The sequence below is a fragment of the Meleagris gallopavo genome, chromosome 2, assembly GCF_000146605.3.
Source record: "Meleagris gallopavo isolate NT-WF06-2002-E0010 breed Aviagen turkey brand Nicholas breeding stock chromosome 2, Turkey_5.1, whole genome shotgun sequence".
In the NCBI taxonomy this organism is placed as follows: domain Eukaryota; kingdom Metazoa; phylum Chordata; class Aves; order Galliformes; family Phasianidae; genus Meleagris; species Meleagris gallopavo.
Genome location: NC_015012.2, coordinates 5528353 through 5551662, shown reverse-complemented (window position 1 = coordinate 5551662; position 23310 = coordinate 5528353). Strand labels below are relative to the sequence as shown.

General features: G+C 41.9%; 2 protein-coding genes across 2 annotated transcripts in view; one reads left to right on the top strand and one right to left on the bottom strand.

The window, feature by feature from the left end:
• BFSP1 (beaded filament structural protein 1) overlaps nt 1-6114 on the top strand; it is a 36663-nt gene extending 30549 nt beyond the window's left edge. The window contains exons 9-10 of the mRNA XM_031552296.1: nt 1608-1693; nt 2581-6114. Of these exons, the coding sequence (XP_031408156.1) occupies nt 1608-1693; nt 2581-3518 (1024 nt within the window). The 3' untranslated portion in view covers nt 3519-6114. The remainder of the gene's footprint in view (nt 1-1607; nt 1694-2580) is intronic.
• Nucleotides 6115-7211: 1097 nt separating this feature from the next.
• Nucleotides 7212-23310, bottom strand: part of PCSK2 (proprotein convertase subtilisin/kexin type 2) — a gene marked incomplete at its 5' end in the record, with an annotated part of 96462 nt that continues 80363 nt past the window's right edge. Inside the window, 4 exons of the mRNA XM_010706507.2 lie at nt 7212-8866; nt 11188-11415; nt 13880-13980; nt 15224-15439. Coding sequence (XP_010704809.1) covers nt 8380-8866; nt 11188-11415; nt 13880-13980; nt 15224-15439 — 1032 coding nt within the window. The remainder of the gene's footprint in view (nt 8867-11187; nt 11416-13879; nt 13981-15223; nt 15440-23310) is intronic.

Sequence of the window (23310 nt, the reverse complement as noted above, 5' to 3'; positions counted from 1 at the left end):
GGGGGGGTGGGGAGGGAACAGAGTGCAAGAAATGTGCAAAGCTTTGGATTGTGTTGAGGTCTACTGAGGAGCTCTGGTACCCTCTAGTGTCAACCGTCTGCCTCTCCAGAGGCTGACTTTCTGCATCTCATGTTGGACAGCACGTTCTGATGAGGGGTATCCACTAGGGTCATTTTCTGCACTGAAAGCCATGTCTTGGCCGTCTCCCCTGACTGCGGGAGGAGCTGCAGCCCAAGGCTAGGCACAGAGATACCCATCGGAATGTCTTCACATCCTCCCAACAGGCGGAAATAGTCTCTCAAATTCTGGCAGAGCAGACTGGTAAGGCTACAGCTGTGGTGATTTCATATAAGCCAGCCTCTGATTGTTTTATTGTTTTGTTTTAATTTTTAACCCTTAATACAACCAACTCCACAAATATTTTCCAAAAAAGACTGCTCAGTTTTCCTCTTGCCCTTCTGAAGTCAGGCATTAGCAGGTAACGTCTAAACGTTACCAAACTTCATATTTTATTGTCCAGCATTTACAAAATGATGATGTCATTTGACAATCTCTGACACGTTCAGAGAGATTGTGCTGTTCAGGAAAGATTTGTCAGTCCTTCATTCTTTGAAAAATCATATCTATTTCAGTTACCTCAAAGAGAAAAATCCCTACTGCACAGAGACCTCCCAGAGGTTTGGCTGTAGGAGAGTGTAGGTGATACCATTGCAGCCATTATTTTTTCCTTTGATACAAAGTTACTCTCATACTATAGAGGTTAAATCATGTCTATGAACATATCTTGGATACCAGATGCTAAGGCAAAGGATAGCATTTTTTCTCTGAGACACTCAACCAACTCCAGGGTAAACAGAAAAAAGCTGCCTTGTTGCAGAGGGTCACTGAGACAACTGATTGCAAAAGCTGCATGTGCAGTTTTGCATCTCCCTCACAGAACTGTACTGGGGACTGTTGTATAAGTTGGTTTCAGTTGAAGCAAATTTTATGGTCCAAGACTTCTCCCATGCACTGACAAGCTCAGAAACCACGGGAGCTGACTAACCTTGTGGCTTCTGATTTCTTTGCCAAAGAGGAGCTCAGCATGGGAGCAGCTCTTTATCAATAGCTTAAATACTTCTAATTTTTCGGTACTTAGAGACTTGCTAAGGCTTTTTTCCTCTCCCATGACAGAAGAAGCCACTCTTAAATGATATAAAAGGAAAAACAAACCTGTGCCTGTTGATTTGTGGCTGTCTGCTTTCTCATTTGCATCATATTGCCCCTTCTTCTGAAGCAGGGCTCCTTGTCCCAAGCACTGCTGGAGGCTGAAGTATAGCAGCTCTTGTAGAGGCACTGCTTTGGGTAGGCATAGATGGACAGTTTGCCATTCAAATCTTTCCTTCAAGGTGTTACGATAAATTACAACTTCATGCTGCAGTTCTTTACTATCCGTGTACATCCCAGCTGTTGTGGAGGCTCTGTAGCTGTGTTGCTCTCACCACTCTCTTTATAACTCCTCACCACAGAGAAATACATTCTTCCTTCAGTCTCCATGTTTAATTTTGCACAATTTCACTGTGGAAATGAGGGGGAGAGGTCTGACTGTTGCACGTCTTCTCCGGCAGGTTAAACTCTGCTATAGCAGGAACGCCAGTCACACTCTTCACGCAGATCTATAGACCTGTCCAGCCTCAAGCTTCGAGGGGAAGAGGTAAACCTGCGACATGTCTTCCTGTGTCTGTCATGAGCAGCATCACTGTAATTTAAGCCGTTTTTCCATTTGTCTTTCATACGAACATCAGCTGTGACAGCCTGACTCAAGGCTTGCTAGCTAAGTGAATGCAGCAATTTCAGCTTTCCTCAGCAGGCTTTGAGACAAAGCTGTGCAAGGCCAAAACCCAAACCAGCTGATTTCTTTGCTTATTTTTGGAATTTTCTACTTAGGCCAATCAACAGAACTCAGTCAAAAGTCACCTAAAACTACTGAAGGGCTGGAGTTTGTTTTGCTGTCCCACAGACAGCATCAGCAGACTGGCAGAGAACACTTTTTGGTCCTGTTTATGGGCCATAGCAGGTTAAGAAGACTGGAAAGATCTCCAAGTCCCACCCCAACCCGTCCCCTCCATGCTCTCTAACCACATCCCTCAGTGTCACGTCTCCACAGTTCTTGACATGGTTACTTCCAAATAAGGTGTTTCTACAGTGTTACAGAATTGCCTGTTTGAATTAGGATGCTTGTAAACCTTGTGACAAGCAACAGGACCAAATAGAAAGGACACACTTTACAAGAAGAGAATTTACAGGTGTAATTTTTGTAACTGTTCTGTGAAAGGTAGCTGTTCTAATGGAAAAGGATCCATAAAGAATGAGGCCATACTCTCAGGTTATAGATGTGGCTATCTCAGATGCAAAATGACTGCTTGGCCAAGGGGGCCCCAGCAAAAGAAGAGGCTGTCTAATGTGCTAGTAGGAGGTGTGCTCACATTTGCTGCTGCGTTCAGCTTCTACCTGAGGCAGTGAGAGTTAGAGATGGCTCCAGCATTTGCAGCAGCTGTGTTCAGGACTGTCTGTTGTTTGCTTTGTTTTTGTTCTCCCTAGATATCACACAGGCTATGCAAGAGATTGCCAGTGTAAAGCCCAGACAAAAAGCGCTGACAAAGAAACTTTCCAGGAAAAAGGAGATCCTGTCTAAAGACATAACCGATGGGCTCTCGCCTGAAAAAATGTATGAAAGAACTGTGGAAGTTTTTGACCAAGATCAGCTGGAATTTAGACATGAAGGTTCAGTCACATGTGAACCTGGGCAGGAGGAATTAGAACTTGTTGAAAAAGAAGCAGTCCCAGAAGATGTACCCGATGGAGCCCAGATAAGTAAAGCCTTTGATAAATTGTGTAACATTGTGAGGGAGAAAATCAGAGTTCACAAGAGACCAGAGGCTAAAGCTGATTCCCACCCCAAAGGGCGTTATGTGCTGGTAACAGGGGAGGAAAGCTATGAAGAACCTTGCTTCTCGTCCATCCCAGCTGGGGGAGGAATCACAGTTTCTACCAGCAATGGGAAGGTAACGATTGGTGGTGATGTGGAGCCCATACCGGAGCTGCCTGAACCTACTGAACCATCAGAAAAAGAGAAAAGGGACATCTGTGAAAGGAGGGACGAGATTGAAACCCAAGATAAACTGAAAGAGGAGGAGAAAGAAGACCTGTTTGAATGGGGCAAAATAAGGGGGAAAATTGAGCAAGTCACAAAGTATCCAGACATCTCGGAGCCTGAGGCAGTTCCTTCCCCGGGTCTGATAAGCCCAGCTGAGCCAGGAGTACTTCAAGAGATAGAGCATGACCGAGAAGATAAACAGGGCCTCCTGTTCCGGGAAGCAGGCTTGCCTGGCTCCGTGAGCTACGAGAAGGTGGAGGTGGTGGAGTCCATCGAGAAGTTTTCAGATGACAGAATTCAGACATATGAAGAGACAGCTATGATTGTGGAGACCATGATAGAGAAGACAAGCAAGAAGAAACCGGGTGACAAAGGCTCTTAAATGACAAGCAGTCAACTTGTCTGGCATAGTTATTAAATGATGTAATTTTTTTTCCTGATCGAATGATACAATAGTGAGATTTTTGCTGTTTGGTATGGAACAGATTGATACTTTGATGGCAAAATTCTGTCTGATGTAGGCTCGCCTGTGTTGTAACGAATGTGAGACTGCTCCAGGACAAGGAGTAATGGGCAGATTCTATGCAATTTATTTTCACAATAAGGACAAGTTGAAATCAATCATCATTACAGAGCTGCCTGGCTTTCCAAAGTATCCAGGGCAGATTTGCCAGTGCGTATTCCTCTACTTCTCCTATAGCTGCCACAGGATTCCCCATCTCTCAGACAGCTGCAAATGTTAACTTGTGACACCCATTTCATTTAATAAAAGCTTTGCCTTCTACAGAAAGTACCCACTGTGGGTGTGTGTTGCCTTTACTGTTGAATAACAGACTGCATTGCTAAAAGTTAATCGATAGATGTGCAGGAGTCTTTCCAAAGGAGGAGCTGGAAATCGAGTTCTCTAACCCACTCCAAATCTCTCTCACTTTGCTGTCTTTAACTAGAGGTAATTTTGGCAGAACACTCTTTTTGGATATGAAGACAAACCTGCTGTGCTTGAAATGAGCTCCTACTGCACATCTACTCAGAATAAAAATTGAAGTTCCACCAAAATAAAGCAGGGGAAAACCCTTCTAAAATACTCTAAAGGTGTTATTTTTTCCTTCATCAGTATAACTGAGGCATTTATGAGTGCAAACAAGCTTTTGAGCAGACTGCAGGCAATTCAAAAGACTCTTTGTTTTGTTTGTTTCATTTTTTTCTTGTTGCTTATTTCCTTGGATTGTAGCATTGTACAGAGTTTGATGCTGCCACAATATCCTGTTGCATCCCGGTCACTTGGAGTGCCACAGAGCTCCATGGGAACAAGGGCTGTTTGTCCATGTGCCTGGAGAAGCACGAAGCAGCACTCCTGCATCAGCTTCTTACAGCTTCCAGAAATCCTTGACTCAGGAAAAAGAAAAGAAAAAGAAAAAAGGAGAAAAGAAAAGCAAAAGAAACCTTTGTGCATGTGCTAATGTAGAGCACTATCTGAAATAAGGCCTGAATTCTGTTATGCTCTTTGAGCTGTCAGCCACAACCATGGCAGCAGACGATGGGCAGATCCTCATATTTCTCTAAACATATAGAGAAAAAAACACTAGGAAGTTATTGTTCATAATGACAATGATGCAATGTGTAGTAAATCTCACCATTTATGGATTATCCACTGCTTTAAATGCAGACTCTTAAACACTAACGCTGAGGCGTAGCAGTGAAATATGTGTGAGCATTTATTCAGGAAAGCCTGGGATAAGACACAGGTTACTGCAGACACATCGTCACCTCAGTGATAAGAAGAACTAGATGAGGAGATTTCCAGCTGTCTTCTACTGCTGCAGGAATGGTAAGAAATTACAGCTGTGGTTATTTTAAAACCACACATATGCTGCACTGTGGGGCTATGTGTGCTTAAAACCTACCCAGAAAATATGGGTAGGAGGTAGAGGGAAATAGGATTTTTTGTGGATCGAAGTGCTCCAAAGAGCAGAGAAAAATACTGCTGTGGTAGATCCTATTATTTCCTCGTATGAAACAGTGCAAAAATGTCAGTGTCTTCCTTCTTGAGCATCCCCTTCCCCACTGATAGCAGCAGTTCAGCAATCACACATCTGCAGAGCTTCCCTTGGAGCCACTGGGTTTGAGCCATGTAAGCAATGCCCAATGCTCTTTCCAGCCTGCATCCTTGATCTTCTCTATCCCATCCTGCCACAAAGTTAACACCAAGCCTGCTGCTCTTCTCTTGTTCCTGTCCACTCTTGTAGAATCATGTTTGTTTTTTCAGTAACCAAGATGGGATGTAAGTTTCCTCATCAGTATGAGATGCAGGAGGTTAGGAAGTCACCTCACTGACAGCACAGTGCCTCCCATGTGCCGTCAGATAAGCACTGATGATAGGACCTGCCAATTTACAACAGCTCTTTATTTCACTTGGATTATAAAACCTCATCATGGGGCTGTGGTTAAACAGTATTCACCTGTTTCAAGAGTGTCAATTTCCCCCTTATTATAAACGCTAACAAATTAACTTTATTTCCCATCAGCAAGATCATAAAAACTTAGTCTAACTCGACATATTTTTCAGTGATTCCCCTGATGCAAAAATTCTGAAGAATCTGAAGTAGATCTCTATATTGTACATACAGGTAGCTGTAGATGTACCCATAGCAAAACCCACCATTTCTGTTTATCACTCATTATTGTGATCTTTCACTTAATATAGTATGTCAACATTAGGAAAATACAATCAATCATAGCATTTTGCTGTTAAATAAGTTATTTAATGATTGAACGGAACTGCAAAATTACACAAATGCAATGGAAAGGGATGCACACATTCATTTAAGATTTCCATGTGGACTTTTCTTATTCCACATTCCAGAAGTCCATGAATGTCTTCCAGTTTTATCTGTTTCTTTGAACAGGTAATAAGGTGTGTGTATGTGTTATACATTACATACCATGTGTATTCTTTAGGTATTTATAAGAAAATATATGTAACATACTCTGAGTATACATGTTGTATGTAATATAAAGGGGTACCACAGGGATGTTCTATGCACCTAGACTTATAGGAGAATGCATAAATACATATATATGTGGTAAATTCTTCCCTCTGATATGCATATGATGCTCTTTCTGGTGCCTTCCCTGAACACCTCCTGCTGTCAGTGTGGGCCCTTCAATTCCAAACAGACATGAACAAGTCTGTCCCCAAGCCTTCTGAGTTATGCCTCACAGTCATGGTTTGAAGCAGGCCTGTCTTGTCCTTGGCTTAATTCTTAAATCTGCAGGTTAGATACGGCTGACACTGTAATATATCTGAAGGAATAACCAAGAGTGCATTAAAAACAGAAACCACACAGGGGCTGGTTCTTGTCCTTCTGACACCTGTGTTATCCAGCTATGACCCTGCCGTCTCTGCATGTAGTGCAGAACCTCTGAACAGCACGAGGCTGCTTGTCTGGGGTTTACAACGTAATTCACGAAGACTGTGAGTAGGTTTAGCTCTTTATTTTGCATTTGTATTTGGAAAGGAAAGAACAGGCCTGATGGAAGGATAGAAGATGGATATTCACTTGAAGTAACAAGAAATTATACATTCTTAATTGAAACGTACACACCATATAACCTTTGGGTTACATTTTTAATTTATTAGATAAATACTTGCTTACTATGTTTCTGCCACTGCACACCTGATTAACCAGGAAAATTCTCAGTAAAACAATTTAGATGAATGCTCTGTATATTAAAAATACGTAATAAAACTCTGAAACCAGTCCCTCCTAAAACAGTGGATGTCTAAGCAGTGGATCTTGAATCCTTCAGACATCTTAAGCACCTGCTTTACATCAGTACTTCAGTAGGCCTGCTGCTGAGTGCAGTACTTGCAGAATCAAGACCTTTCATTTCTCAAAGGTTCAGTATGGGCTCTCACACCTGAGAACCTGTAGTGGTTGCTACCTTGAGTCCACACAGAGGGGAGCGTGATGTGGCAACAGCCAGAGCAGACCCCAAGGCAGGTGAGACAGACTTATGTGTGAAAGCTGAAGGTGGGACAGACACCAAAAGCAAGAATTACTGACAAATCTTCCCAAATGCACTATATTTTATTTTCCGAAGAAGGCCAACGTTGCATTACACATAAATTACATAGGCATATTTTTTCTCCTTAAATATATTTGTATAACACAAAAATAACAAATCTCTATTTTTAAAAGTGAAATTTGAATTAAAATGGTTTGGGGACTCAAGCTGCGTTTTTCATATTTCCCACAGCAATTTGCTGACAGCCAGACTGAAAACCCCAGAAAACAGGGGTCTGAGATTGGAAATGCTGACACGGCTGCATCTTCTGCTGCTGTAGTATAGAGCATTAAGTATAGAGGTGGACAGATGCACTTTGGCACACAGGTTGCAAGAAACCCTACAGATCATTCCCTACGTACTCATACCACTGTAAGATGGTAAGCTGATCTAAATTGCCAACATTAAAAAAAAACACCCTGAAATTTGTGCTTCTAGAATGCCCTGACTGTTTGCAATGCACTTCCCTTTATCACCTGGCCCTAGCATTGCCTTGCCTTCCCAATCACATGCCTGTTGCAGAACCATTCTGTGGCTGAAGTGCTACCATATATATTGTCTAAGTGTATATACTAAAGAAAACTCTAAAACCGGTTTTTTAATTTGGACTGAAAATTTTTCATCTCTAGATCATCTTTTTTTCTAGGGTCTAGTGCTATTTTGGCTGAACTCAGTGGGGAAAGTCCCACAGAAGCCCATGATTCAAAAAGAGCTGTTAGACATTCAAAGACATCTCCAGCCAACCTCTCTGTAAATTCCCTCTTTCACAATAATTTTTTTAAAATGCACCCATTATCATCAACAGCCAATATTAAATTCTACTTTTTTTTTTTTTTTAAATACAAACAACAGTTACCACAAAAATATGAAGGGAATAGCTATAAGCATGTTTACAGGTATTACCTATTTGTATGACACAAAAGAAAAATCATTTACAGTCACAAACTGTACATAGTATTTGGTGGGGGACAATATATTTGTGGTTTAGAGTAAAAAAATGATTGCTTTGGTGGTGATTAAAATAATTATTGACAATATATAAGACTTTAAAATCAAGAAAGTGGTAATTTGGCTACAGAGACGATCATTGTTATATGTCTAACACAGAGGCTTGGATAGTAGAAAGGTGAACAGAAGGATCTGGGAAAGGAAAGACACTGTCATGCAGAACAGCTCTAGTTCTTGCTCAGTATACTCTTCAGGCTTCTCTCCACTGCTTCATCTAATTCTTCTTCCAGCTCTTCCTTCTTGGACATGGCCAGTTTGGACTGATAATCTTTTACTATTTGGTCTATGTATGGTGCGCTCTGGGTCCCGTGCAGCATCAGTGTCCACTCCTTCAGCACACCCCGCTGCGGCACACCGCCAATAAACCCAATCTCTAGAACCCAGGTGCCTCGGGGGTCTTCTCCCCAAGTGTGTGTGGTCATGAAAGGCCATTTGTCAAAACCCACCTTGGAGTCATCATCCCTTGGACGTCGGCTCAGTAGGATGGACTTCGTTCCCATTGGCGAGGTCATGTTGATGTTGAGGTCTCCTCGCCGAGTTGAATTCACAGTTATAACTGCTTGGACGTGTTCAAGGTAACGGACAAAATTCTCCTTCCCCTCACAAGCATCAGTTGTAAGTGTGAGGACCAACTTACCACTTGGTGGTATCTTTCTGCAGGTCAAAAGATAATTACGCAAATTAAAAGGATATTTACAGCATGATGGCTTATTCTAAAACCATTTTTTATTGGTGCCCTAGAGAAAAACCTGCCCTGTTTGCCTTATTAACATATAGAAAGATAAGGAAGTAATAGCTGCAAACCTAACCAGAAATAAAACATTCTCTTTTTAGAAAATGATAGTAAAACCCTAATTAGAAAATACATTATGAAATGCACACCTACACAAGGAGAGAAAGAATACTATTAAGAAGTGCATAACTGCTATTTAAGAAACGTTAACATTTACTTAATAGCTGACTCTACTTCTCACTGCTATTATTGGGTATTTGCATAATAATGTGTGTTTTCAGTTAACGAGCCATGAGTAGTGTCAGCCACCTCAAAAGACAGCAGCAAACCACTCTGGAGCCACTTGCACAAAAATTCAATGCAGCAATATTCAAGTCTGCATCCTTGCTGTGATTCAGAAACGAATGCAGATATTGAACCTCATTTCAGCTCACTTGAAAAGTATGCTTCCAAGAAAATTGCTGGCCTCGAGCTGATCCCTTCCTGAACAGGAGTGTTCAGGAAGGAAGCACACTTGTTTGCTGAGCTGCCAAACATGCATGCACTCACAGTGCTGTTGCACCCCACACAGCTGAGGAAGCATTAACATTGGCCCTGTGCAAAGCAGGTTGCACATAGCAACCTTCCCAGCACTCGCAGTTCTGCTCAGGACCTAGGTTTTGCAGTGAAATAAGGAAGTGTGTCCCTTTCAAGGGGCACTGACCACATTGTGTAAGTGGAATGCCTTCTCTTGAAAAGAAATGTGAGTGTAAATCCAACCTTTCCCTTTGCTACTGAAATAGTGCAGTCTTCAGAGAGCAGTGAAAGCGTTTCATTCAAGCATTTCCTGACTTCCAGGAAATCTCTTCTTCCTGAGACAAGCTTTAAGTATTGTTCAGCACATCACTAATATCAGCTCAGGCCTGTCTCTGTCCTCCTCTCCTAGCGGGTTGATGTCTTGGGACTACTTGCAGAGTAAAAACACATTCATGCCCAGATCCTCAAGGCATTCAAACACTTACTTTAAACGGACTAAAGATGTAGCATTCTGAATTTGCAGGATGTGCTACTGCAGAAGCTGGTATAACATAAATATTATATAGCTAAAGTATTTGAACACTTCAGTCTGATTCCCTTGAGATGCATTTTGTGTCCCTCAGCACAAGGAAAACGCGCTATATAGCAGCTGGAGGTGAAAGACATCATCTCACAGTTGCTATCTGCTTGAAATTTCTCTGCATGGGAAGCATCAGCCTCAAAGCAATCTGACTTCTTATCATCTGATACTGACTTACAATGCTTTGCCATGCTTATATCTCTGGCAGTGAATGAGGGAGGACCTCACAGTGTGAGTCTTCTCTATCAGCACCAAAATACGGTGTCCTGTTTCTGCTAATGGGTAATGCTGCTGTGGTACACACCCCTGTGCCATCACTATCTATCTAAGTATATAGGGAAAACAGATATACAAATCTATGCATATATAGACATATGGAATACATATAGCAAATATTGCTGCTGCATGATCAAACTGGAAAAACAAGTGGAAGTGCAGTAGAAATTTCATTATCAAATACAAACCCATCTGGACGATGGAAGCAAACTCAGTCTTTGCTTGGAAGAGCTATCTACTAGGGAAGCATATTGGATTAATTTCTTCTTATGACAGAATAATGACGCTTTCAAAAATGGCACTGAAATGTCAAATTACAAGTGTTTCAAGACATAAATTGGCCATCATTAGGTCAATTTTTCAATAATTGAATTGAATGATAGCTGTTGTAGTCAAGTAGTATTAATTCACTTGTTGACTCATTCACTTTAGCACGCAAAGGTAATCAGAAAATAATTTGACAACCTAGCCTGCAATTAGTGACTTGAAGAACAAGCCAAACACAATTAAATGCTGTAACATTCAAACTGAATGTCTGGTACCTATAGATGACTGTTTCTTCTGGAGATAAATTTGCCTGCTAAAATAGGTCAGCAGGACTTGGCTGAGAAGTATTTCATGCAGCAGCAATTTGGGCAATTTATGGGGCCAGACTCCCAGGTTTTCACTCATGCACAAGCTCTTTATTCACACAAACTTTAGTGCAAACATACCTGTAAGCACTTACAAGAAATGGATGTTGCTATTGACACTACTGGTGTTTATTATGTGTTCATTATGTTTCTCTGCTTATTGAGTTCTTTGTAAGGTATTTGCCTGCCTGTGATCTCTTCAATGACTGAAGAAACAAAACACATATACTGGACTTACTCAGGTTCCTGTATTGACCCCCCAACGCAGTGGAATCTCTCGGGAACGGTCTTCCAGTCTTTTGCCATCTTAACCATTGCTCCTGCATCTAGGACACCATAGCCAAACAAATGATTGAATTCCAGCCCGACACCATTCCTACGCCACCGATGAACTTCGTCATGAAGCTGGTTCCTTTTGGAGGTGAGAACTGTCAGATGCTGCATGTCTCTCCAGGTCAGGTCCGAGCTGTGGAAAAGTAATAGGGAAAACAAACAGTACGGTCTTTTCCCACAGATATTAAATAAAATAATGTAAGTCCTTTGCTGAAATTTGCTTCTGTGAATCTCACAGAAATTGAATCTACACACATACCAGTAAAAAGCTTCTGTTGATTTCAAGGGAGCAAGAATAGTTTCTGAAAGCAACTGCTTTCAAATAGACATTAACTATCTACTATCTACTGGGAATAAAATGAGTAGGATAATATACCAGATCCTGAAAAGAATGAAAAAAAAAAAAAAAGATTATGGACAAATCTGTGAAACCCTCGTCTTAGATCTCACTCTCTTTTCCTTGCCTGCTCCACTTGCTTTTTCCATGGACCTCCCAAGGTTCATCCAGAGCAGCTCTGCTCAGATAGAGCTGGTGAGCTCTATCTATTAATCCAGTCAAGGTCTCAGTCACTTCAGCAGACTGTAAATGTGGATATATGGGCTGTGGGTGGCTGCACGTTTGCAGTGTGAGCTACAGTAGAGCTTTATCACCCATGATCTGCTAGCACAGATGGATGCAGTAAAGGAACATTTGTCTAGATTTTGTGATCATTTTTCATCATCAGCTCTTGTCCTCCTAGCTTTGCAGTGATTATGACAACAGGAAGGGCACTTATAAGTTATTATTCTGGAAGATTTAGAACTGATGTTCTAATTCTACATAACTGAAGCTATTCCATTTGTTTTATGATGAACTCTTTCAACATTATAATATATCTGATTCAAATCATCAACCCAAAAGGATCTATTTTTCAGCTTTCTGTGACCTAAGTAATGCATGCATGGATGCTGAATGTACACCAGAATAACTAATTGCTTTCATTTTTACAAGGTGACATGAGATTCAGAACACCAAAGATCACTTGCAAAACTTTTTAAAATGGAACTTCCCATCTCACAGGTTAGCTTGTTTTTAGAGACATGTCAGATGTACACGAGCTGAGAGACATACTGCAGACAAGAGCAGCCAGCATGGAAAATTGCTAGCCATTCCTGTGAAGGCAAGTGTTACTCATCCAGGGAAATTCTGCACAATACAACAGAAGTTTATGACAGCCAGACTGGAAGGAGACACTGACAGTTCTTTCTTTCTTTCCTTCTCAGCAAAGGCTAGAGAACCAGCTGCAGACCAAGGGGAATTAGTCTAATTTCTACTCACAACAGTTTGACAAGATTTATTACCTACTTCATGGGCAGCCCAAATAAAGAGTAATGATCATTATTACTGAGAAATTAGGACTGTAGTCCAAGTTAAACATGTAGTGGTCAGAAAATTCATTAAATCTTTATTTGTATGGCCATATTAATTTATTACATTGTGGCTGTCCCACTGAACAAATCTGATAGTGGAAGGATTGATCATCCAAAGTTAAGATACTTGGCGTGTTTGTTTGACACACATAAAATCTGAAAAATGAGAACTGGTCCAAGCTGTGCTCTGAGCACAATAATCACTGCTCCACTGACGATATAAATTTTGTCTCCTCTGCTAAATCTTCATTCTTCTACATACTGTCAAAGAGAACTGTGTACACAGTGTTCAGCTCATGCTGAAGCAACTGAAGCTGCATAGCTGAGCAAATGCTTTTTCACTTCATAAAACAGTTCAACACAAAGGGAAAAGATGGTGTAGATTATTGTAAGGAAAACTTTTCCTAGTCATTAGAAAAGAAGATAATGAGGCAAGATACACTAGAGGTATCTCCAATGTTATAAATAGCACGAAGAAGGTAAACAGACACTGGATATTTGTTCTTCCACATAACACAGCAATTATATAGCACAAAAGCAGATTACCAGCCATGGGATAAGGAAGGACAAAAGAAGCATTCCACACCACTGCCAACAAATATTATTACTGTGGAATTGATTGACACTGGGTGATGCAGATGCCAAATCACTGACAAGATTAAAAAGAGTCAGACAAATTTGAGGAAGAGAACTCTGCCTGTGGCTGTTAAAAGGGATAGGCTGACTGTTCCCTCCCCAAACAACTGATTGCCCAAGCTGCTTACGTGAAAGATCACTCTTAATCCTGCTTGTTACTCGCTCCCCTATGTATTTTTCACTGTGAACATTTGTGGGACAAGATGAACTCCCATCTGATACTACAGATACATTATTTTGCTTTTGTAAGCTGGATGCTCCCTACTAAATACGTGGAGAAATGAAGTAACCTCTCCCTCAAATAGTGCTGGGAAGACAAACTCCTGGATGTACAGGACACACAGAGAGCAAATTAATCAAAATGTATCTGCCTGTGGCTTTGGCAAGACCATAGGTCGCCCTGTAAGTCCCCAGCCATGTCTTTATTGTATCCAGCAGCGCATCAGCTGCTCATCCAGCTTAATCCAGCAGCTGTGTTCATACGATGAACATTAAACAAACCCCAGGCCCACTCCTCTGCAGAGCTCACAAGGAATGTCTTAACAGCATACTTAGCCTCCAGGGCCAAGGCGAACACTCCTGCTGCTTCAGGGGCAGCTGCAGACGTTCCTGAGTGACGCAGGGTGCAGTTGCCATACAAGTCTGTTGTAGCCTGCAATGATATTAGATTTAATTAATGAAATGACTTATTCCATTTTCCTTGCAGCTGCAGATGTAGAAAAATACAGAGAGTAGAGTTTTGCTCTTCAGAGTAATTGTGTATTTGTTCCCAGGATCTGTCTTCTTTAGAATTGTGTATGACTTTAAAAGTATTGGGGGACATAGTTACAGAAGGTAGAAATGCAAGAATAAGTTATGATGTAGGAAAACAATCTCAAACTTATACAGATATCACTTTATTTCCTATAAGCAGAGTTTAACCAAAGGCCTTAAATTTCTTTATGGTTGTCATGAGGGTTGGAAACTAGAATTCTTAATTATACTGAGATTTCTAAGATTTATACAACTCCAAAGCCAAGACTGGCTGCAGTCTTCCATGCAGACCTAAGGAAAACTTTAGAAGTGTAGTTTATGGTGATTATTACAAAGGTATCACTTCAGCTGATACCAGCACAATGCTGACACCAAGACAGAAACCAGTATTTTTCCATCTGCTATTGCACACAGGCATTTAGGATGCTATCTAAAATGAATAAAGTCTTTGGATCTTGAGATAGAGTTAAGGAAAATATATAATGGCTTTTGGGAAGGGCAGACCTTGAGTTACTATACCACAGTTTTCCCCTCTGTGAATCAGACTGGCTAGTCTTGAGGTGCTGCAGAGCAGTATCAGTACAGTGGAAGGGAATCCCAGCTAGACTCAAACATAAATCACATATTTTCCACTAGAAAGTGAAGGACTTGAGTATGGTGCTCCACACTGCTCTCAATACTTGACTGTATCTTTGAGGGTAATCTGAACATCCACATTTCCTCTACAGGCAACTGAATGTCTGTCTGCCCTGTGCAGCTCCTAGTACAGCAGAAATCTGATTCGTGACTGCTCTGCCAGAACAATTAAGGATGATTTCAGATGTCAATCCCTTTTATTTAGCTTTAAACAGAAGCCTTTTGTCAAACTGTCCTCTGGAAAGAGGGCAACTGAACTTCTAAATCTGGTTTCTGATAAAGGAAAGCCCGAAATATATGAATCTCTAAGATAGGGAAGATCATTGCTGTTCTCAATGTTAATTCCACATCTCCTCAGCTGACAGCCTTGGCACAATCACATGCTGCAGATGAGAAAATATCCATCTCAACAAAGGACCATCTGGAGCTCCAAAGCAGTCAGAGTTGTAATGGGCCGTGGGAGTGCAAAAAGACAGCAGCAACACCACAATAATATCTGGACTCACCACACCAGCCTCTGGATTTCTCTTCCTCCCATTACTGAATGTGGAGGCTAGGGTTGAAGAGCAGCTTTCATCATACAGAGCTGTCCGTCCATCATTTATTGCAGAATTGATGGAGATTGTCCACATACTTGATGCATAACCATCACAGTTGCAGTCATCGTAGCTGCCCCCATCTCCAGATGCCCAGACGTAGATGCTTCCTTTTCCTCCCCGGCCCTGTAAAAAGGGAAAGTTGGCCCTCCTGGGTTAAACTGCAAATAGAAAACAGCACCTATGCTCAACAGCACACGTAGTTGTGAAACTAAATGTCTCTAAAGGAGAAAACTGATCCAAACAAAATATACATCAGCTGTAAGTTGAAATAAAATGGGCTTCTGCAGATTATTAAAATTGGTTAATTGGCAGCCATAGCCAACTGTGCAACTTCATGCACACAGAGCGTTTCCATTTATCTCCTGTTTTGCTTGATGCCCTGAAGGCTTGTGTGAAGTGCCATATGCTGAGACATTTTATAGATTCATTAGTGCTTATGTCAAGGTCTAAATGCTGTAACGAAGGTGTTCTTTTAAAAGCAGTATAGGTCATCTCAGACACTGGCTTTGTAAGATCTAATTAGGTTTGGACAAGGACTACAAACTCTGTAAAGCCGGCACCTTTTTCCTCTCAATAGATTTTCTCTGTAAGTATCACTGACACAGAGTTTTTTTGTTGTTGTTTTTTTTTTTCTGGCAAATCAGCTTCTATGACCAAGCAGAAAATAAGAAATTAAATGAATTATCTACAGAAAGATGGTCTACCAAAACCACTGCAAAGTCCAGAGATTAATGGGAGATACTGAAGCTATGACCTTCCTGTTAAGAAATTTGTATCCTCTCTCCCACTTCCAGGTAAGCAAGGAGTGGGAAAGTATCAGCTCCACTCTGTCTTCTCATGCCATCCTAAGACTGGAAGAAGGTAAGACCTCAGAGCCTTGATACTTGGAGGAAGATCAGTGCCACTGAAACCAAGCACAGATCTCTCACTGATTCCAGCACAACCAAAATTTCTGTGTTTAGCCTAATGGAATCCAGTGTTTACTTCCAGCAGCATCACAAGGGTGCAAGGCCTCAATTTAGCATATTGTTTGTGTGCACTGGGTAGAAGATGAGAAAAAATATCTTCTGGTCTTTTCATTGTCCAGCAAAAAATGGAGATTAAAGCATATGCAAACAAAGCAACTTGCAATGGTATTTTAATAGGAACCTTTTCTGTAAAGAATTTAAATCAAATCTGAGCTCCCAGCAGTAGCTTCTATTTTTCATCATACCTCACTGAACAGAGCAACCTCATTATTTCAAGCATCTTAGAAAGTTGCATTATAATCCATTGAATTGCACAGCAGGTCTGCTGCCACTGGGGTATGTAACACCTCAGGACAGAGATTTTCATAATTAAGATGATGACTATGAAATAAGCATACTGAAATCAGTCTGAGAACTCCTACCAAGATCTGAGATCAATCATTTTAGTTTTAAAGGAAGAGGATGCTGTTGCAAAAATACATAAAATCAAAATAATGAGCTTGTGCTCAGACTGCTGCTACCTGGGCTTTGGACTCAATTCCCAGACTACATCACAAGCTTGCTGTCCTGCCCACACGCACCATCACACCACCGTGTCACCATCTGTGCCTTTTGGATACCCTCAATGACAGCTAGAGCACCCGCCCATCCCCAGAAGACACACTGCTGGTGCCAGGAACAGGATGTTTGGCATGTCTGGGACTGATCTTAAAACAAGCCTTTCCTTCTAGCCATTTTGAAGGGAGTTGAAACGCTTAATTTTCATATGACAAATTCAGGAAAGCAGTCTGGTGCCAGGCAGTTAGCCTCCTCAGCATTCATACAGCGTCGGGAAGCAGACTTTGCCCTGCATGGCAAATGGCTCCGTGCTGCCAAAAGTGGGAATTGCTGCAAAGCAGCACAGCCCACAGATGGGATTTGTGGAGGATGGCAGAAAACAGGTGTAGCAGATTGCTGGTGGGGTCAGGTGGCATCCACAACTGAATTGAAATTTGGAGTTGGGTTCGTGGGTGTAGTAAGCCTGCCAAGTGCTGCTGGGGGCAGGTATTATGGCATCACTGTCTATTTGGAGAACAATCAAAGGATATCACTTCTATGAGAGTTGCATCCACAAGTGTGGTGTAATGGTGTTTTATGCTGGTTTGTTTGTTTGTTTGTTTTCAATTACCTTTTAATACTCCAATTTCTATTGCATTTCCCTTTCAGCCAGGACTGGAAAGAGGCAATTACTACTGGAATAAGCTGATAGCAGCCCAAGTGCAATATCTGCAATGATTCTTAGGGTGTGTTTGCACAGGCAAACTGCTCATTGACTGTCCTCAGGCATTACTCCAAGTACCATGCAGAAATGTATGGCTTCAAAGGAAGTGAATTTTCAATTCCCTGGATGGTATTTGTGTAAACCAGACAAATCTCACTGGGGTCAACCAAGCATCATACTTAAAGCCAACTGAAAGCTTCTATTTACATCTCAACTTTCTATGAACCTCAACGATTTCAGTGGTATCACTCAGGTTAGGCTGCTGTAAATTTAGGACAAAAACAAGATTGGACAAGATGCTAGTAATAGGCACTAAAAACACCAGAGAGAGCCTGAAGGAAGATTCAGAAATAAGAGGGAAGACTGCAAGACAAGAAGGTACATTTTAAAGAGTATCTTTTCTCCAGAATCCTGTTGAAATCTGTTCATTTCCCCCAAAAGCAATACAGAGCTTGTCACTCACACTTCTGAGCCATCTGAAGCCATAACTCGCATTCACAGCTGAAAATGGATCTCAGTGCATTGAGGAGCAGCCTAAAGAATCTCACCTCTCAAATCACACCAGTCAGAATGAAATCCTGAGCAAGGCTGTATGCTCAGAAAGTCACAGACAGCTACTGAGAAGTTTTCTTGGCAGAAACAGCAGGTTTTCTATTTCCAGTGCTCTTCGTGAGATGTTGTGCTATTGGCAAAAAATATCCCAGAGAAGCTTTATTATCCATTATCTCAATTTCTAAAGACCATAATCCCAGGAAAATACCTTTACTGAACAACCTTGCAAAAGTGAGCAGGCAGGGAACTGCAGGCTAATCCATTTTATGTAACTTAAGGTACACCTTGAACTCTTTTTCACTTTTGTATGTGTTCATGCATCATGCTTGCTGGGCTAGTGCCTAAGCCAGTATTCCTCTCAGCTTTCATTCCTGGATCACACTTTCAGATAGAAACTGGTGGTATTGGCAAATAAATCTCCTTCAGCTTCCCCTGGCCCTTCTTGTAAAGGCTGTCAGGTATTCATGTAACAGCTGAGCCCCTAACACAGCTCGGCCTCTGCTTTAGTTCCTGTAATTTGCTTATTCCAGCCCAGCCATCATCGTTGCTAAAGGTGGATGGAAGGAACATGACAGTCTTTACAGCCTGTCTCTGGTACAGACTCTCTAGCTTTGCTACTTTTTTTTTTTTTGTCATGACATGATAGTAATTCTGCATTTCTTCTGAAGAAAAAAAAGAAGTGTCTCACAGCACTTTCCGTATAGTTTAATAGCAATCTTTGTGCCTCTTATGATAAGATATGAGCTGTTCTTCCAGGAAAGGCAAAAGAATTCTACAGCTTTTTCAAGTCTTTGCCATTGGTCTTAGCAACTTTTGCATAGGACTTGGCCAGTTACCATTTCTTATTATTTTCCACTTATCTTCCTCCTTAAAGAGTGCTTGTTTCTCCTTCAACAGCATCATTAGAGCTTTTGGCACTGAATTATTTGGAAGCCCTTACATATTTTGTAATTAAGAATTGCATCCTTCAATAACATTTGCTAATTATCCTGCAAACTGTGCTTTGTAGCCCCGGGCATGGCGTGTCCAGAACACAATGCTCTGCTTGGAGGAGCTTTGCAGCACTGGAAATTTCCATCACATTCCCCAGCTGGGGAACCCCAAGGCAAGGAAGGATGTAGAAGAGCTGCAGCACCATTTGCCTGCTGTTGGGACCTTGTGGATGCATTGAGCTGGGCTCTCCAGCCATTGAGGAGCTCTCCCCACCTCTGCCTTGTGCAAGTAGTCCAGCTATGTGGCTTAAGCCAGCTGGAATTAGCAAGACCTTGGCATCACCAAGCTGTTGCTATTTTGATTTTTGCACTGCCTGGGTTTTCTGGAGCCTGCCAGTGTTCTCCTCCATCCCTGACTTGCTGCCAGCTAGCAGCCCATTGAGCCCTTGTTGACTTTGGTAGCTGGCTGATTGGTTCCTCCTAGCAGATTTCTAAAGCAATTTAGGTCAAGTCATAATCACCCAAGTACATGAGACTTCGTTGTATGAGGTTCTCAAAGAACTGAGCCCTGTAATTGTCAAACCCTAACAAAATGCTTTATATAACTTACTCCAGTCTTTATTAGGTCACAGAAGAATACTGAACTCCCATCCAACAGCCCCCAATTAACTGTGCAATTGTTAATACTTCCTTTCACTAAAAATAGTGCTTGAGCTATTTTCTATGCCTAAATTATTGTTGAAATTAGATAGGCTTCTGTTAGCCAAGAGAAATGAGTGGAAAAATACAGTTTTGGTGAAGAGAAGTAGCATTAGCTTTCAATTAGGGTTCAGCTCAGCAGGAAGGGGGCTTGGAAAATGCCAAGAGAAAAGCTTCTATTTAAAAATAAAATAATTCCGCCTGCTCAAAATCAAACATTTCTTCTTTCCCTTCAACTTAAATTTGATCCATTTTACAAAAGCAAGAACTTGATGATCAGTACAAAATAAGCAAAATCCACCAATTGAAATGCTCTGGCTCAGCTTAAACTAGCAATTCCTTTTTGTTGGATCCTCAGCTGCACATCACAAGTGATAACACATTACTATAGCCCAACAATTCTGCAGATACAATTCTGATACTGGTAACATCTGTAAAAAAATTAATCCCGTTGCTCCATGCTGGTCCAAGCTACTGCAGTACAGCAGTTTCCTACTCGTTATGTGAGAGTCATCTGAATCTTTGTGAAGGGCAATATTTAACGTTGTTGCAGGACCAGGTGGATCACAAGCCTTACAACAGCCAAGGTCTTCAGCTGACCAAGGCATGCCCGAAGCAGCAGATATCACAACAGAAACTAATGAGATTTGGGATTTACACTTGCCCTGTCCTCAGATACGTGTATTCATTCCCTGAGCTGTGGCAGGAAAGCAGATGCTCATAGACTGATCTCCAAATCTGGATCTTATTCATGGTGATGGGGCATGTATCCCATCACTACGTTAGAAAAGGTGCTCATGCTGTTTTACCGAGGCCTGAAAGGTATCCCACTCCAGCCAAATGGGTAAACATCAGAAAAGCTAACATACAATATACTCATGTGGGATTGTAATTTGGTTTGATTTTAGCTTAAATACATAAGACAAGACTTGTAATTGCAATGCATTTTCTAGACACAATAGCAATATGATAGTAAAGGGCTCCAGAGTTACAAAGAAGCTTGTAAGGCTTCCTTAGAAATGAAGTAATCAGAAAGCAATCTCATAAAATAATTTCCCTATCCTCACTTGACTACTGAGCCAACAAAACAATGTTAGATGTAGTTGCATATACATTAATGATGTGCCAATCTCAGCATATTTCAAACAGCAAGAATGCAATGCGCTTGGCCTTGGATGGAGGCAAATGAGAAATATTTCATTTTCCATGCTATCCTTTCTTCTTCTATTGTTGAGCTCAATTACAGAGCCATGATGAGACTTTAAATTCTTAATATTGCTCCCTTGGCAATTTGCACTTGTATAGCATTTTCTTAGGAAGAACCATGTTATGGAAGCAACATTTTCACCAACACAGGCACGAATGGATCATGTCTTATATATCCTGGATGAGCTGGCAAAGTCTCAAGAAATTAATTCAGTCCGTGAGCAACTCCTTGCAACTCACTAATACAAAAGCCTGTATCATAAAAAATGCAATAGATAGAGACTAGCTTAGCTTGATTACTCCTTTTTTTTTAATATCTGCCTTAAATTCCAATTGCTGAAGCTGGAAATATTGAACTCATAAAACAGCAAGTAAGAAATGTTTACTGGATATTGCATTAAAGATGGGTTATATCCATAAAGCGTGGGTGGAATAGTTCTTGAGCTAGTTACTTTTTTCTTATCTTACAGTTTAAGATGTCTGATGATATAATACAGATTGAAAAGTACCAGTGATTAAAATGTACATAACTAAGAGAGTTGTGCTACCACTGGGAAACCATCTGTCCCTCCAAGTTGTATAGCCCCCAAAACAGGTAAGCACAGGTCACACAAGGGATACATAAATCACACAGCATTGCTCTGTCCAGACATATGTTTTACAGAACGCTACTACGGGCTCACACCCCTTCTCTGAAATGAAAGTTCCTCTCAGCCATGATACAGCTGTTACTCAACACTGGGCTGTTTATTCCCAAATCTACCATCGCAGTCTCTGGCCCTGCTCTGCATTTTAGTTTGTAGCTCTGCACCTGGAATAACAACCCTCTATAGCTCACTGAAGAAATATATCTGTAAACATGCAATACATTAGGGGCAATGCAACTGAGCATATAAGAAGCCTGGTTGGTACAGGGGTAAGGTATTTCAGGACATCCAGAACAATGTTAGGTCAGTGACTTACTGAGGCTATAAAGAAATATAACCCTTTTCTCCGTATATGCCATAATATGCTGCTGTCCACACATGATGCCTAGAAGCCAGACAGTAACATTTCATTAAATTAATCCATTACAGCTCCTGGCAACTGTGTTTAAAGAGGGAGCAACAGAGCACATTCACCAGACAAAACAGCATTTGTCTCTTAGCCCATTGCAGGCTATCCTAATCTCGGCCATCTATCAGCGCTCCTGGTTAACTGGAGAGGTCCCAGAGGATTGGAGGCTTGCTGATGTGACTCCCATCTTCAAGAAGGGCCGTAAGGAGGATCCGGGGAACTACAGGCCTGTTAGCCTGACCTTGATACTGGGGAAAGTAATGGAGCAAATCATCTCGGGTGAGATTGCATGGCACGTGCGTGGTGTCCAGCGGATCAGGCCCAGCCAGCACGGGTTCACGAAGGGCAGGTCGTGCTTGACCAACCTCAACTCCTTCTATGACTGGGTGACCAGTCTGGTGGATGAGGGAAGGGCTGTTGATGTAGTCTACCTAGACTTCAGCAAAGCCTTTGACACGGTCTCTCACAGGCTTCCTCTGGGGAAACTGGCTGCCCATGGTCTGGACAGGTATACACTTCTTTGGATAAGGAACTGGCTAGAGGGCCATGCCCAATGGGTAGTGGTTAATGGAGTTAAGTCCAGCTGACAACCCGTTAAAAGTGGTGTCCCCCAGGGGTCGGTACTGGGGCCCATCTTGTTTAATATATTTACTGACGACTTAGATGAGGGGATTGAGTGCACCCTCAGTAAATTTGCAGATGACACCAAGTTGGGAGGTGGTGTGGATCTGCCTGAGGGTAGGGAGGCCCTACAGAGGGATCTAGATAAGCTGTATCACTGGGCTGAGATGAATGGGATGAGGTTCAACAAGGCCAAGTGTCGGGTCCTGCACTTTGGCCGCAATAACCCCAAGCAGCGTTACAGGCTTGGGGATGAGTGGTTAGATGATTGTGAAGAAGAAAGAGACCTGGGAGTGTTGGTTAATGTTCGGCTGAACATGAGCCAACAGTCTGCCCGGGTGGCCAAAAGGGCCAACAGCATCCTGGCCTGCATTAGAAATAGTGTGGCCAGCAGGAGCAGGGAGGTGATCATCCCCCTCTACTCAGCACTGGTGAGGCCGCACCTCGAGTGTTGTGTTCAGTTCTGGGCCCCTCACTACAGGAAAGACATTGAGGCCCTGGAGTGTGTCTAGAGAAGGGCAATGAAACTGGTGAGGGGTCTAGAGCACAAGTCTTATGAGGAGCGGCTGAGGGAGCTGGGATTGTTTAGTCTGGAGAAGAGGAGGCTCAGGGGAGACGTCATTGCACTCTACAACTTCCTGAAGGGAGGCTGTGGTGAGGAGGGGTTTGGCCTCTTCTCCCAGGCAACGAACAAGATCC